General features: G+C 41.7%; 1 protein-coding gene across 1 annotated transcript in view; it reads left to right on the top strand.

Moving 5' to 3' along the window:
• Window positions 1-17,500, top strand: part of LOC145412799 (uncharacterized) — a 370,382-nt gene that overhangs the window by 232,778 nt on the left and 120,104 nt on the right. The window contains exon 4 of the mRNA XM_080282580.1: window positions 1,755-1,839. Coding sequence (XP_080138706.1) covers window positions 1,755-1,839 — 85 coding nt within the window. The remainder of the gene's footprint in view (window positions 1-1,754; window positions 1,840-17,500) is intronic.

The following is a 17,500-nucleotide window of genomic DNA, read 5'->3' as shown; positions in this document are numbered from 1 at the left end:
GGTGAAATATCAGATCAGAGAGTGATACAGGGAACCATCCAGGCAGCCAGTCAACGAGCATGGAGAACTCTACATAACAAGGCGGGCTGTAGCATGGAGAGAAAGTGTTAGTGCCGTGATAATAATAGTGGTGGTTGTAGTGGCAGCAGTTATGGTGGGGGGAGAAAAATGGTAATGGAGGTAGTAAATAGCCCCACCCATACACACCATTTACCCCCTAACTCTGCTGCTACCATTACCATGATAATAGGGGTAAGGGTGTGGTGGGGGAATGGGAGGGGAGGGTAAGAGGAAGGGGAGAAATAGGGAGAGAAGCGAGGACGTAGGAGGAGAATAAGAGATGGTAAAGGAAATGGTTATTGAAAGAGGCGAAGAAAGAGAAACAGACGAAGGCGAAGTGGCTATTAAAAAAAAAAAAAAAAGTATGAGTGAGAGCAATGAATATAAAGGAAATTTTACAGAATTGAAGTATAAATGAGGAGAAAAATGAGGCTTGGGTAGAGGTAAACTAACAAAGAATACTAGAGAGGAAAAGTTTAGTGGAAGTGATAGGTATACACTGAAGGAAAATGAAGGGAGAGTCGTGAGGGAAGAGAGAGAGAGAGAGAGAGAGAGAGAGAGAGAGAGAGATGCAAGTACCCTGTTGTCTCCTTATGTCTTTTCAAAGCCTATTATCACCTCGCCATCACATCACCCCTGGAATGATGTCTTTGAGGATATTGGCTCATGCGCCTGTGTTATTCCTGGCAGATGAGAGAAGGTTACAGGGGGATCTGAGTGAGGGTGGGGTTCAGGATGCTAAGATGGGGTGTGTCAGTTGTAATAGTAGTGTTGTTGTGTTGTGGTTATATCAAGATGACACTGTAGATGAGAAGAAGTGGAGGGAATGGTATGATGGGAAGAGGAAAAGAATGACATAAAGATATATTTGATCATTCAATATTCACTTCGTAGCATTGTTTGATAATGCATGTGATAGCAAGGTTAAGAGAATGATAGTGACTTGTAATAGAGCAGAACGTGCGGAAAAGTGTGGTTAGGCGCATATTAAAGAACTGTATAATTAGATTTGACGCCTGGTGGCCTAGTAGGTTGAGGCGCTATAACCGGCCGTTGCTCGGGAGGGTTTAAGTCAATGAATTGTTGATGTTTATTGCTCCCATAGTGCCAACTGGGAACGAGCAACCTCTTACCCTTGCCTTAAGTGTCCGAAATGAATTGCCTAGCCCTGGGATCCTACGCATGTTATATACCAACGCTGAGTGCAGGTTTAAAGGATGGATGGATGGACATAGAATTGTTATTTTCTCTCAACGCTTCCACCACCCTGTTTCTTTTCGGTGATGTTCTATTCGAATCATGTACCTAGACCTCTAAATCTTTGGACTGTGTTTTCGTGTTTTAGTACTCATAAATTTGATCTTTTATTGGACACTTTTGACACGAGACACGGTATGAAATGGCGAGACACGTAACTCTGAAGAGGCAGTAAAAAGGAATGGGGAGATTTTTCTTGCCCCATGATGGATTAACTTGGACTGTGGATGTTTGCCCCCCCCCCTCCTTCTCTCTATCTCTGTCCGTCTGTCTATCAGTCTATCTAAATCTACCTGCCTATCTATATTTGTCTATCTGTGTATGTTTCTGTGTCTATCCATCCATCTGTCACATATCTCTTATAACAAATACAATCCTCTCATCTCCCAATTAGTCACTTGCTACATATTAACTGTTATTCTTCCATTTCCCCCCAGGTTCTACGTGGAATCAGTGCTACAGCTACACGACTCTCAAACGGTGGAGCTCTTCTACCAGCAGGCCAAGAGTTTAATTCACAAGGTAAGTCGTGCGCCCTTCTCACCGTAAGAAAAATTCGATAGTGCTTTATATGTTCGGACTGGGAGTTATAATTTAGTGTGGAAGGTGATGGTTTTATTCTTGTTGGGTTAAAAGGCTCGTATTTTTTTTTTTTTATGCACACACCAATAGTTCTTTATATATAATTATGGGAAACTATGTGAACAATAATAATGTAAGTAACGTAAAATTGAATACTCAGTCGTAATATGCAAGATAAATAGCGAAGGAAGAGGTGCTGAGGAGCCTCAGAATCCCAGGAAAATTAGAAGCGGCGAGTCATTTACGAGTACAGTTGTACCTTTAGGCTGTTGTTCTTTCTGTACTACACGCAGGTGCAAGGTAACTGTAATGAGCACCACATGACACAAAAACATATGGCGCTGTGCTGAGGGAACCGTGTGACATAATATTATGATGTTAGATAAAATTAACACGAGGGTAACTAAGGCATCCTACATGCTCAGTTTGACGACGTAGCGGGATACATATATACCATTGCGTCTTAATCTCCAGTGCGATGACGTGTTTGTCGATTTAGCTACCACCTGATGATTATATTCAGTCAGGGAGGACCTCTGCCGGCGATGGAGTTAATGAAGAGCTCATGTGATACCTTCAGTACGGATAGTCTAAAAGTTATAGAAAATTGTGTGAAAAAGACATCGGTGTAGTGAAGGAGTTACAGATTTCACAGTTCCACTGTAAATTTGGTAAATCCTAAATCAGAATCAATAGCTATACTGTATTTAGCTGCAGAAATTAAAAAAAAAAATAAATACACAGCTACGTAATGTTTTAAAGCTTACCATAATCACATTGCACACAAGTAAACATCAATCAGCGGGCCACTCGTCAGGCCAAGTAGAACGCGAGGGTAAGCAAACTTGGCGAGGCAGGGTCTAGCACGTCTGCGGGCGAGATCAGCTGTTGTATGTAAACAGTAGTGTGTGGCAGCCATTTTTGTTGACACCCGGCCTGTGTTACTCATGCCGTGCTATTACACTATACAAACTTGGTATTATTATGGGAACGTTACAGTTGAATTTTTTGTTATTATTTTCTGTAGTTTTTAACGTATATTAACCCCTTCAGTTGTTACGTTCTCTCTCTCTCTCTCTCTCTCTCTCTCTCTCTCTCTCTCTCTCTCTCTCTCTCTCTCTCTCTCTCTCTCACACACACACACACACACACACACACACACACACACACACACACACACACACACACACGTGGTGGGAAAAGGTGACGCGAGGGTGTAAGAATTTGTTTTGGTCGAGGGGAAGATCTGCGGGTATTTACAGAGGCCGGCGAGGGGAAGGTAAATGGGGAATAAAGTCGGTCTTAGCCAGGTGAGGGCAGGGCAGGGGTGAGGGGAAAGTAGTAATGTTGCCTTTTTCCCCTCACTCTTGTAGTTTGTTTTCTGGGTGTTGATGTTTGTTTTCAGGGTGTTGATGTGTGTTTTGTGGTTGCTGTTTTCTTTTCTGGCTCTTGGTGTTTGTTTTCAAGGTGTTGGTGTTTTTCTGGTCGTTGATTGTGGAGGTTGAGGTTGCTTGAAGTGAGAAAGGACATTGATGTTGATTTTCCACTCCTGTTTTCTTCATCATGTGGGTGTTTTTGCTTTCAGGGTATGGATGTAGACGTTGGTCATTTGTATTTTATTTACTTTTTTTTTCTCTGACCCGTTTAGCTGCTGTGTGTGTGTGTGTGTGTGTGTGTGTGTGTGTGTGTGTGTGTGTGTGTTAGCGAGGTGAGGGCAGCTCAGAGTGAGGGGAAGGTAGTAATTATTTTTTCCCCTCAGTTTGGTGTTTTTATGTTAATTATTATTTAATTGTGAATGTGGAAGTTGTCTTTGCCTGCTGGTTTTGTATTTATCGCTGGGACCTGTTTTAGTCAGTGTGGATGTGTTTATTTATTTGTGTATTTATTTTTATTAATTATTGTTGTTGGTTGAGAATGTGGAGAGTGTTTTTCATCTTTTTTCTTTAAGATTATTGTCTTCCTGTTTTTACGAGGCAAAGTGAATCTGGCGCTCAGTTATTTTTTGGGTATTTTCATGACTTCTTTATTTTTGTAGCTCCTGTGTACATTAATTTTTTATGTTTAATATCTCTTCCTGTCTGTCTGGCAGTCACTCGTTTATTGCCTCATTTGCAGGGTAGGGGGCCTGAGCTAGGATACTCAATTCGTATCATAGCCTGTTTATTAACCCTTCCACTGCGTTGACGTCTTTTTCGGTCTATTCTTTCTCTCTGTAGACGTGTTTGTTCAGTTCAGGAGAGGATGTTTGAACTGAAGATGTTTCATGTTCCTTTAATCACCCTTTCACTACCACACATCTTTCCTCAGTTGAGTAAAATCGTCTGGAGATAAGAATAATAAAGCAAGAAAATACATTATTGGATTGAAGGAGTTAAATATATATTTATGTTCTTTATTAACGTTGGCGTGCGGATCTAACGTTATAAGTATACTGTTTTTATTCCAACTTGGCCCAGATTTTCGTCCTTTTGCCTGATATTCTAGTGTTATTCTGCCGTTTTTGCACTCAGGGTGGAGAGATGATAATTTTAGGCCAAGTTAAAGTACAAAGGGTATAGTAACCTTCATGGCGACTCTTGTTTTGTATAGGATTACCTTACACAAGCATCCTTCAAGACGTTCATCAGCATTCTTAAGACTCTCTCTCTCTCTCTCTCTCTCTCTCTGTTTATCAGACTGTCTTCCTGTATCTACATTTGTCTGTAATTGTCTATATCTGTCTGTCTGTCTGTCTGTCTGTCACACACACACACACACACACACACACACACACACACACACACACACACACACACAGCAAGGTAGACTTTCCCACGCACACACAACCATACACACTCAGACCCACTGTCTCACCCAACACGCCCACCCACATACATACCTACTAGCTCGCGCGCGTAACACACACACACACACACACACACACACACACACACACACACACACACACACACACACACACACACACACACACACACAGATACAGAGAGAGAGAGAGAGAGAGAGAGAGAGATAAAATACATACCCTGACACCTACATAAATAGATAGATGTTGAATTGATAGCTCGATAGGTAGATTGATGGATCGATAGACAGCTGGATAGATAGATAGATAGATAGGTACATAGACAAACAGACGGGCAGATAGATAAAATACAAACAGATACCCGCACCAGCCCACCCACACACACACCCACACCCACATGCCCACCCACCCAGGAATCAAATTATATACCCTATCTGGGAGGTAACCCAACCCTGTAGCCCTATAGTGTTGGTGGGGGAGAGAGAGAGGAGAGGAAAGATGGAAGGAGAATGGAGGAAAGATGAATGACCGGAGGAGAGAGAGAGAGAGAGGGAGAGAATGACTGAGGAAAGGGGAGGGAGGGAGAAGAATGAATGACAGAAGGAAAAGATATGGAGAAAAAGAGGAAGACGAAATATTGGAGGAAAGATGAATGATGAGAGGGAACGGGAGGGACAAAAAGATGAAAAAGAGGATAGGAAGATAAATGATAGGGGGAAAGGGAAAAGGAGAGAGAGAGATAACGAAAGAGGGAGAAAAGTGAGGATGATAAATGAGCAAGGATGAGAGGAACATGTGCAAAAATAGGAGGAAACAGGAGAAAGGGAGAGAAGGAGAGGGAGGAAAGGGAAGAGGAAACCTGAGCAATGGAGAGGAGAGGGAGAAAAGGGAATAGGAAACAGGAGGAAGGGAGAGAGGGAATGGGAAAAGGGGGAGGAGGAGGAGGCGGGGGAGCCAGAGAGTGAAGCAAAGCACAGAAGAGGCGGGAGGGAAGGTAAATGAGGGGAAGATGCCGGAGAGAGAGGGAGAGAAGCACGGAGTGAAGGAGGGAGGAGGGAGAAGAGAGGAGGAAAGTGGGAGATGAAGGTACAGCTGAAGAGAGAGGGGAAGTTCGGTGGAAGGGAGGATGGAAAGGGAACAAGGGAGAGAGTGAGGAGGGAGAGTAGGAGGGGGAGGAGGAGGAGGAGCAAGAAAGGGAAGGAGGGAGGGAGTGGAGGAAAAGGGAGGAGGAGGAGGAGCAAGAAAGGGAGGGAGTGGAGGAAGAGGGAGGAGGAGGGGGAGGGTCCGTGGAGAAACATTAATGGCTTCATTCACTTTTTCCTCTCCAATCTTCTCTCTAGTCATGCTATCAATCACTTCCCTCCGTCCCGTACCCCACCGTCCTTCCCCATCACAACATTCACAGTAGTAGTAGTAGCAGTAGTAGTGGTAGTAGTAGTAGTAGTAGTAGTAGTAGCTGTTGGGATGACATAGTATTTATAAATGTCTTGTTTTAGTATTCATAGCATTAGGTGTTGTTTTTATCATAGTACTGTATTTATAGTTTTAGGCATCGTTTCATTTCTGTTCATGTGTTTTAAACCCGTATTCTCGTTGACATACAAGGCTACATAACTCTTTCCTTATTAGTATCTTCCTCTATATGGCATTTTGATATCCTCTTGTATTTGATGTACTGGATGTGTTTATTTTGCATACTACTCCCTACTATCCTCTTCTGTGTCCTTTAAATCACTCCAATACCACCATACTCAGCATAAATAGCGTACAAATTGATATTAACCAGCCGTATCCAAAAGTAGACCGCTAAAGAAGAGGAGTTAGGGAGTTTCCTCAACCGACGAGAATACGGACTTATGACGATATTAAAGAGTATATAAATTACGTAGCTGCGGTTATTTAGGTATAAGACGGGAAATGAATCGCTAATGGACGTATACTAGAAACACACACACACACACACACACACACACACACACACACACACACACACACACACATCTGAACCGTCATTATCCATATGCCAGCCTTGCATCAACCTTATCTCTCGCCTCCTCGCCAGGGGGGGTTAAAGAAAATGAATTATAACACCCACATACTGAACCTGTGCAGTGAGGATATGATTTCGAGGTGTTTGTGTAATTTATCCATGTGCATTATCACGACACTGAAAACAAATGATACTGTAGGCTGTATAACTGAAACCAGACACATTCATCATATTTAGGTTACGTGTTTGTGTCAGAGTAGCGAAGGAGAGAAGCGAATAAGGTGTAGTGGAGGTAAAGGAATGGTAAGAAGGATAGAGAGATGACTGCAGGGATGTATGATGAACCGGTTTAGTGAAGGACGTTGAGGAGTTTCAATAATCACAACCCTGAAATAAGATAAACTGGTTTTATATGTTCGTATTATCGGAGAGACAAATAAAGCATAAGCGGAAAAGATGACAATGTAGGAGAAAGAGGCTGAAGAGACGAGGGACACGAAAGAATAATGAGAGAAAAGAGTGATGTAGAATGATGATTGGAGAGAGTGATGTAGAAGAATGACGACAGAAACGACCGATGTTGAAGAATGACAGCAGAATATATTGATGTAGGAGAATGGTGACAGAAAAGCAAGATGGCTACGGGGATATATAAAGAATGCAACGTGATTCGTGATGAGCGTATATAGGAATTTCCCCCGTGACAGCTGTGACCACCACTATTAACACTGCCATTACCATTAACCCCTGTTCTACCATTACCATTAACTTCTTTACCACCATTACCATAAACCCTTCTACCATTATACTCGTAGGGTTTACAGCCATCACCACCACTGTAAATAACGAGGCTCACTTCCATCACCTATTCGCAACAAGAGGTCTTTCTGGGTGTTATAAAGTCCTGATGAGAGTAAAGCTAAGAGAATATTACAATGAAGGGTTATGGAATATGTTCTAACCCCTTCAAATTGAGAGGCCTTCCTTAATGCTAAGAAAATCGTTTAGTGGTAAGAATTAGATAAAAGGCCACCGTAATGAAGGAGTTACGTTAAAGAACGTCATATGCTGTAGGGGTTCATTTGGGCATAACTAAATGGAAAATATTTCTTAACGTCTTCACAACGAGAGGCCGTCCTTAATGTGAAGGGAATCGTCCTGGAAGAATATATAAAAAAAGACACCACACAAAATGGATTAAGATTAGAAATAAAGTCATATGCTGTTGAGGCACATTCTACCATCACTGATATTTTCCCTGAGTACCGTCAACTACAATTACTATCATATTCAGTAACCATCACTACCACTACTGCTACTACTGTGACTTTCGGTGCAGCTGTCAACGTTATTAAGAACTTCCCTTGAGAATGTCTTTATTTTCAAGCCTCACTACCTCTTAAACAACCCCTGCACGACAACCACCACCATCATAATAACAACGCTCCTCTCACAAAGGTCATTACCCCATGCATTTTGGAATTCCTTAGCCCCCCTCCCTCTCTCTCCATCCACTCTCCATACTCCCATATACCCTCTGTTCCCCCCCTCTCCCCCCACCTCCCTCTCTCCCCTCTTTCCTCTCTCCCCCACCCCTCTGTCCCTCTCCCCCCACCCTTACCCTCCCATCTGCCCTCTCCTCTACCCCTATACCCATCCCCTCTTCCACCCCATACACCCGTGCAGCTGCATATACTCCCCCTTTCAACAATAGGACCCCTACACTGTCCCCTTCTACTCTAAAAGCCAGTACTAGTCATTCCACTCTCTGCCCTTTCCCTCCATACCTTCTTTTTCCTTTCCCCCTTTCCCTCCCTCCATTCCTTTCTTTCCCTTCCGTCTCTTGTCCTTGCTTTTCCTCCCTTCCTTCCCTTCCATCTCTCTTTCTTCCCTTCTTCAACCCTCCCGTCCTTCCTTCCTTCCTTCCTTCATGCACCCTCTTCCCGTATTTCCTCTCCCTCTCTTCCTTCCTTCCTTTCCCTCCCTCTTTCCCTCTCCTCCGTGCCATATTTCTTTTCCTCCCTTCCTCTTCTTCTCCATCTCTTCCTCCTTCCATACATTTCTCTCCCTTCTTTCCCCTCCCTACCATCCGTCAGTCATCCGCCCTTCTCCTTTCCTCTTCCTTTCTATTGCCTTCCCAAAACCCTGTGTCGTTTCATCACAGTTTTTGCAGCTATAAAAATTTTCCTTCCATCTCACACCACTCCCTTTTCAAACCATTCACAATATTTTGCTTACCCACCTTTCACCCTCTGTACACTCTTTGCTTTCCATTTTTTTTTTCTGTACTTTCCCTGCACGCGATATCTTGCTGTCACAATTTTTTATTTGCGTTGATAAGATTTTTCCTTCGTTCTTACACCACACACTCGCATTTCTTCCTTTTTTTTTTTTTCATGATTTTGTGCACACCTACCTCTTCACACACACACACACACACACACACACACACACACACACACACACACACACACACACACACACACACACACACACACACACACACACACACACACACACACACACACACACACACACACACTTCACCCGTCATCTCTTTTTCACTGATCCTTAACTCGCTCTTAAACCTATATTGCACCATCACATTTTTTGTAGTAATAAATTTTTTTCCTTACTCCTCACACCACACCCTTTTCATTTCTTCTTCGGTCTTCTAAAATTCTCATAAATATTAATAGCCACACCTTTCCCTACAAACAGAAATTCCCCCCTCAGTTTTTTGCAGTTGTAAAAATTTTTCCCCCTTTTCCCTGGCACCACACCCAGCCCATTTCACTCCTTTCTCGACCCTCGCAGATTCGCAGTGTAATTCGCACCGACCCTACACACTCTCCCTCTGCATTTTCTCCCTTTTTCTTCTCACCTTCACCCTTACCTATTTTTAATCTTTCCTTCACCTTTTTTTCATTTTTCTCTTGTCCATTGCTTTTTGTACACTCTGTTTTTTCCATGAACATTTTTAATTTCTGTTTTATCCTTACGGCACATTCATTACGCGTGTTCCACAGTGCTGTCAGATTCATAGTGCCAGTCACACCTATCCTCTACACCACATTCAGGCTTATTCCTCCCTGTCCTCTTTTCCTACAGCCTGCTTCTTTGTGTCCGATTTTTTTTTTTTTTTTTTTTGCCAATTATTACAACAACCTTCTTGTGTCTCAGCAGTCTCAGGTCTCTTCCTTAGCTATTTATTTTTCGATATACCTGGTTAATATCCTTTTGTACGTTATTCTTGCAGAGTATGGCAATATCTTAAGGATGTATGTAACACAGAAGAGGACAGTAAGGTGTAATGAAATAAATCGCTTAGGAAAATGTGTTTGGGAGCTTCCTTAACCGACGAGAATACGAGCCTCATAGCATACTAATTCCTGATTCCTCACGCGGTATTTCCCTCACCTACCCTGCGCACACCATCACCTTTAGCCCACACCCTCTTTATTTCTGCATTTTTTTTTTTTTTAATAACATTCTCTATCCCACTCGACTTCCTCATGACATATTCCTCCTCAGTCCTCACCTGTCTACAATATTTCCCTCTCTCCCAACATTCAGTATATTTCAATCACCATTTTCTTCTTCACATTTATAACATTTTCCTTACACCTTGCCATCCTTAGTCCACACACTTTCACCATATTTTCCGCACCCTCTCCTACACACTGCCTGTATCTATCACCCTTACCCAACACCACCCTGTTCACCCTACACTCATATACGACCTACACCCTCGACACCCTACACCCAGCTCCCCGACAGTCTACTATCCCACACCTTCTGTACATCCCATCTTCACCTTATACTCCCCTCAGACTCGTAAAATTTACTGGGCCTAACCATCTCTCTCTCTCTCTCTCTCTCTCTCTCTCTCTCTCTCTCTCTCTCTCTGCTGTACTAGTGTATGTATATTTTTGTAGATACACACACACATCCTGATTGTACATTATCATCACCATAATCATCATCATCATCATCATCATCACCGTAATCATCACCACCACCTCCATCATCATCATCATCATCATCATCATCATCATCATCAACATTTACCCTTCCCACACCATCGCTATCTTACCTACACCCCAAACCCTCGTATCCTGCCTACATCTGATCCGACCTATATAGCCGTGTAAACTGATTGTAATTTGCCGGAGAGGTCGGTTGCGTCACAAGGAGAAGGGGTGAGGGGAGGAAGGAAGGGAGGGGGAGGAGTGGAGGTATGAGAGAGGGAGAGGAGGGAGGGTAAGGTAAGAGGGAGGGAGGAAATGATGTAAAAGAGGGGAGGGAGAAGTGGAATTATGAAGGTAAGAGGGAAGGAGGGAACATGGAAGGAGAAAGGAAGGATAAAGTAAGAGGGGAGGGGAGGGGACGATTGGTAAGAGGAAGAAGGGAAAGGAGGTAAGAGGAAGGAATTGAGGAGGGAAAGAATTAAGGGTGAGAGAGGGGAAGATATGGAAGAGTTAGGTGAAAATTACCGAATATATATGGAAGCAGGAAAGGGTAATGAAAGGAAATGAACTGAAAGATGAGGGAACTGGAAAGAATGATGAGCGAGTGAGAGAAGAGGTAGAATTGTGAACAGGAGAGATAGCAAAAGACTTGAAAAATGAGGTGTGGACAGAATGCGAGGGTCTAATGAGATGAAGAGATACACGGATGGAAGAGCAATAGACGGAAGAAGGGAGTGAAAGGGAATGAGAAATAAAGAAATGAAGAGTTAGGTGAAGGAAGAGAGGAAGAGAAAATGTAAACAAAATTCAAAATGATGATTGGAATGAGAATGGGACTAAAGATGCAATGATGAATAAAAGGAAGAGATAAAAGAAAATATGACAAAGGGAGAAAAGTAAAAAGAGACGATAGATTAGTAGAGAGAGGGTTAGAAACTGCATGTCAGTACAGAAAGAAAGGAATGAGAGAGAGAGAGAGAGAGTATAGACGAGGGAGGGGAGGAAGAACAGAGAATGTAAAGGAGGGGAGAGTGCTTTCAACAACAACAACAGCAAAAACGAGGAACAGTTGGACAAAGAAGGGAGACAAGGAGGGTGAGAGGTGAAGGAGAGAAGAATGGGAGGTAGGGAGGGAGGAAAGGGTGGATGGAGAGAGTAGATGGGAAGGTAAAGAGTAGGTTGCCGAAGAGAGAGAGAGAGAGAGAGAGAGAGAGAGAGAGAGAGAGAGAGAGAGAGAGAGGATTAGTGGAAATAGGAAAGACATAGTGAAAAATAAGGAAGAAAAATGTGACGGGAGAAAAGGGGAAAAAGGAAGAAAGAAAGGATTTACAGCGATGGAGAGAAACAGTAAAGGAATAGATGTGAGTGCAGGGAAGCCGCATGTGGGTAGAACCAGGCAGACAGTAAATAAATACAAATGGTGGAGGAAGATAAGGAGAGAGAGAGAGAGAGAGAGAGAGCGAGAGAGGCTGAGTGCGTGGTTGGAATGAGGCACGATGGTATGGAATATAAATGCTATCACTGTTGAGAAAGCGAACGACTTCCTTATTTGGCGGATATGTCCCTTAGCAGAATTTAGCGCTATAGTTACTACATGGATACAGATAGATAAATAAAATAGATTAAAATAAGTAAAATCAATAACTAACTACGCCTTAACCTTTTGGAAGTTGTAAATGAAGATAATAAGTACCGGTAAGTAAAATGTGTATATAAATAAGCATAAACCTTAACTTTAAAATAACAATAAAAAATTCAAATAGATACGGGTAGATAAAATTGAAAACAAATCAGTCATCCAGATAATATTAATAAATAGGACGAGAACAGAAATTTAAAGATCACCAGGCCTTTAACTAAGAAGAAGAAGAAGTAAAAAGCACAACTAAACCTTCTCATTTATTTTATAATATTCTCCATGTTTAAACCCATAACCTCGACCACATAATGAGTAATATACAACTATAATTATTCAAACTTCCTTTTAATTCCTGTAGTAATCTGGAAGGCAAAACAGAAAATAAGTAAACACACCTAATTGTTCTGGATTTTTTCTCTCTTTAAAAAACACATCTGTACGTTATATATATATATATATATATATATATATATATATATATATATATATATATATATTTTACCAGAAATTTTTTGCAGTAGATAAGTTTTTTTTCTCGTTTTTTCACGACAGATAGAAAATGTTCGCTTCGTTTTTTATAATGAAAAATAGTCTATCATTCGTTTTTTGTCGTACCCAGTAACTCCCATTCACTACAATGGCGTGCTTATTTAATTCTAGTTATTTGGAGGATTTTTTTTTTTTTTTTTTTTTTACTTTTTGGAGAGATTTTCGAGCTGGATGTGTTAAGTATAGCGCGGGTTAATTTTATTCTTGCTATCTATACAGCGACCTTTTATTTTCTTCGCCCCAAGGAGAGGCTGTGCGAGCTTAGACGTTAGATAGGCCTTCGGTAACTCCTTGGCAGTGAGAGGGGCGTCCTAGGCTAAACAGAATAGTCTGGCATTAGTTTGAAGAAAATGGAAAAGTCCTCGGGCCGAAGAGGTTTGTAAAAAGTTCATATAGCGACTAGACTGCATAAAATAATTGGTGAAAGAAATGTTTTGTTCTCCCGTTACTATAACAACGAAAAAAGACTAGATTGCAAAGATATTGACTAATAAATATAAAGGAGGAAAAAGAGAAACTAAGTGATTTAAGATGGAGGCTGAGTTAGGGGCGGGACGAGAATAATGGTAGAGAGAGAGAGAGAGAGAGAGAGAGAGAGAGAGAGAGAGAGAGAGCATTATTGATAGCAGAAGTGAGTATGATAAAACAGGCGGACAGACATATACATAGATGGATGGATAGACAGACAGACAGACTGAATGATAGAGAGAAGGGGAAAAAGAGAGTTGGTTAGAGAAGAGTGGGAGAGAGAAAGAGAGAGAACAAGGGAGCCAGTGAGAGAGAATAAAGAAAGAGGGAGGGGTAAAGAAAATGCATGAGGGAGGGAGGGAGGGAGGGTTGCAGGCAGAGAACAATAATAGTCTTGTTCAGCAGAGTAGGACAGCAAGGACACTCCCTACCACCACCACAGCTACCACTGCCACTACTACCGCCACCACTCCTACCATCACTACCACTACTACCACTATCTCCACCATTGTTTCCATTGCTACCATTATTTCCACCACTATTATACCACCACTAACTTATTATTGTCATACTACCACTATCTTCACTCTTTAACTACCATCACTACCACTATTCTCTTCACTCCCACCACCACTGCTAGTATTCTCAGCACTGCCACTGTTGTCACCCCTACCAACACTGTCACTATTACCATCACTGTTTCTGTCACAACTCCCACTATCTTCATCCCCACCAGCCCTCTATATTCATGCCTAGTGCCACCATCTACTTTCCCATCAACACTGTCATCATCCTCACTCCTTTCACAATCACCACCACTATTCACACGCACGCTGCCACTACGTACACTCACACTACCACTGTCTACACTCTCACTACCACTATCATGGTTCCCACAACCAGTACTGCTACTACTGCTACTATCACCACCACCACCACCACCATCACTACTGTTATTGCTACTACTACTGCTACTGTCATTCTGTTTTCATCCCGTTTATCACCTCGACTACAGTTGATTTACTTCACCCTGTCACACAAGCTGATGAGACAGGCAGACAGACAGAAAGATGAACAGACGAGCAAAAGGCAAACAAAGGAACAAAAGCAAACAAGGAAAGAGGAAGCAAACAAATTAGGCTAGAAAATTATCAGCAGACAAAGAAGATCGGCGAGACAGAGACAAGTAAACAAGAGACAGCCATTTCAACACAGACAGACGTACAGGACAGACAGATAAAAAATAGATAAACAAAAAGACAACAACAAAATACAGATAGATAATTGAGGCAAAAAAACAGACTACCATATAAACACAAGTATACAAACAACAATTTAACACAACAAAGAAGGAAAAAAGTACAAACAAGAAAATAATCAGGTAAAAAATACTTAGTCGCGTAAACAAAACAGACATTGGAATAAACACAAACAAGTAAACAAAACAGGGAGACAAGCAAATAACGTGCCTGTCTGAACACAAGCAAGCAATCAGGCGCCCCAATCACCGAGCTAACACAGTGATGTATTTTAAGATAACACGTAACCCTAGGGCCCAGGGGTACACACACACACACACACACACACACACACACACACACACACACACACACACACACACACACACACACACACACACACACACACACACACACACACACACACACACACACACACACACACACACACACACACACACACACACACACACACACACACACACACTGGCATTCTTTTTTCGTAACTCGATATATTTTTTTTAGAGAGAGGAAAAGATACAGACGAAAATAGACCCAGATCCTTGGTTCTTATGTTCGTATATACAATTAATTCCTTGTCATATTTATTATTATTATTATTATTATTGTTGTTGTTGTAATTTTGTGGGAAGGACAAGGAAATGAGCGTTTAGAAATTTCTCTTGTCTTTAGTTTTCATAGTAAAAAAAATAGTTATAAGAGAAGTATTGTAAAGTTATAATGTGCTATAACGAAAAACTATAAAAATTCGTGATGCCTTTGGACAGTGATTCACAAACTTACTAGAATTTTCCTGTCGTAACTAAGATTTCTTCTCAGGACGGGCAAGGAAAGGAGAGTACAGAAACCCCACATCCCTTCTTCATCCTGTAAATATAATGCTTAGTTACGAGAGGCAGATTTTCTTCAAGTTATTTTGTGAATCTTTGCCCTGGGATTCTTGGGCCCGGGGTGGTGGTGATGGGGTGGGGAGATAAGGGGCGAGTTATGAAGATGGTGGTGATAGGCCGGTGTGATAATGAGAGAGAGAGAGAGAGAGAGAGAGAGAGGAGGGGGGGAGGACTTTGTGGACTGAAAGCAGAAATTAAGCTAGGTGGATGCGTGTGTATGTGTGTGTGTGTGTGTGTGTGTGTGTGTGAGAGAGAGAGAGAGAGAGAGAGAGATGACACTAAAAAATTATTAAAGGTCAGAATGAAGCAGCGTAGCCTTCATTAGGGCAGAGTGCAGATTAGCATTAAAAAAAGAAAGAAAAAGAAAGGTTAAAGGTTAAAAGATAAATATTTATCTTCTCAGGCTGGAAAGTGTGTTTGTTATTTTGTGGGTGTATTAAAGTATTTCAGTGTGATTATTTTTATTTATCTATTTATCTGTTCTTGGCTATCACTGTACCTTTTTATTCAGTTTAGGAAAGACCTGTAGATATGGATTACACAAACCCTTTCTATCCAGTGTCGTCTCTTTATAATATTCAGGGAAGGCACTGCCCTAGAAACTCATTTGGAGGTGTCCTGTGTGTTACGGGGACGGCTCAGTTGGCAGGTGTGGTCGGAGGTACGACAGTGGTAGTAGGACACGAATAAACGATGCTGGGCAAGAAATTGATAACATTGGGCCGTCTCCGCAACACACAAGAAATCGGTCGGCGAAGTGGAAGAGGAGCGTTGAATATATGCCTCCCTGTATTTTACTACGGCCAGACGATTTTATTCAGCTTTTGAGAAACCCTCCAAGTGAATAATGAAAAGATGAAGCTGGTAGGAATGAGTTAGTATACAGTTTTGGAGCTGAATGTGGTTTGCTGTAGTCTTTATGGATCCCTTGACTGTACTCCTTTTACTTTAACTTGGCCTAAAATTGACATCTCTCCATCTAGCATGCAGTTTTGCGACACTTGGCTGACACGAAGATAGGATGACAATCACGAAGAAGAGCAACGGGAAGGCTGTAATGGTTATTGTCTTCTGCCATTGAGCTACGTGGGGGAAAAAAAAAAAAAAAAAAAAAAAAAAAAAAAAAAAAAAAAGCTACAAAAGAACGAAAGTGGTGTCCAAGTTAACGTGAAAAAAATATACTATACTATTTGCCTCTCCTGAATAAAATTGTCCGGTGGTAGAAGTACAAAGTAAAAAATAGGTCCTCGGGCTGAAAGGGCAATTTAATCTCGGTACCCAAGCCTTTAGAGAGAGATTACGGGTTTTCTTCATAATTGAGGTGTTTTTATGGTTTTAGGTTAATCTGGGTAAGTGATGAAACTGGGAGGCGAGACTTTATTCTGCGGTCTATTAACATGGCGTGATGATGATGATGTTGAAGATGATGATGGTAGTGATGATGATGGTGATGGTAGTGGTGGTGTGGTGGTGGTGATGAAGATGATGATGATGACTACGACTGTTTAACCCCTTCAGTACGATAACGCGTTTTATTCATCTTCCTTGAAATACCAGACTATTTATATTAAACTTTACAGTCAGTAAAGGCTATGATAACGTAACACCTCCAGTTCGAAGTGTCAAAGATTGAATACAAAAAAAAAAATCCATTAGATAAGAAGAATAAAACAGAAGTAAAAGAGAAAAATATAAACAAAATATATCCTCGTATTGGAGGGGTTTGCCTAGGGAGTCAAGGCATAGAATCAAGCGCTGTCAAAAGTAAGCTCTAAAATTGAACACCGTTTGATTAAGCTCCGTTGTTATCAGCTGTGAATAGTTAAGTGCAGTATATAAGAGTGCGTTTTAGATAAGGATTTAGGAGGCTGTATGCCTCCACTCAGCCGTATTCTCGTCCCGTGCTCAGGAGGCTGCCGTAACGCCTCTTAGTTTGCGGTTTATGATGCGTGTTCGTCGTCGTCATTATCGTCATTATCATCGTCATACACCTCTGTCTTTGGGATTTATGCTCCGTGTTCGTCATCATCAT

This window comes from Coenobita brevimanus, chromosome 94, assembly GCF_032717465.1.
Source record: "Coenobita brevimanus isolate Jiangsu-jjx chromosome 94, ASM3271746v2, whole genome shotgun sequence".
Classification (NCBI taxonomy): domain Eukaryota; kingdom Metazoa; phylum Arthropoda; class Malacostraca; order Decapoda; family Coenobitidae; genus Coenobita; species Coenobita brevimanus.
This window is presented reverse-complemented; position numbering and strand designations above follow the sequence as displayed.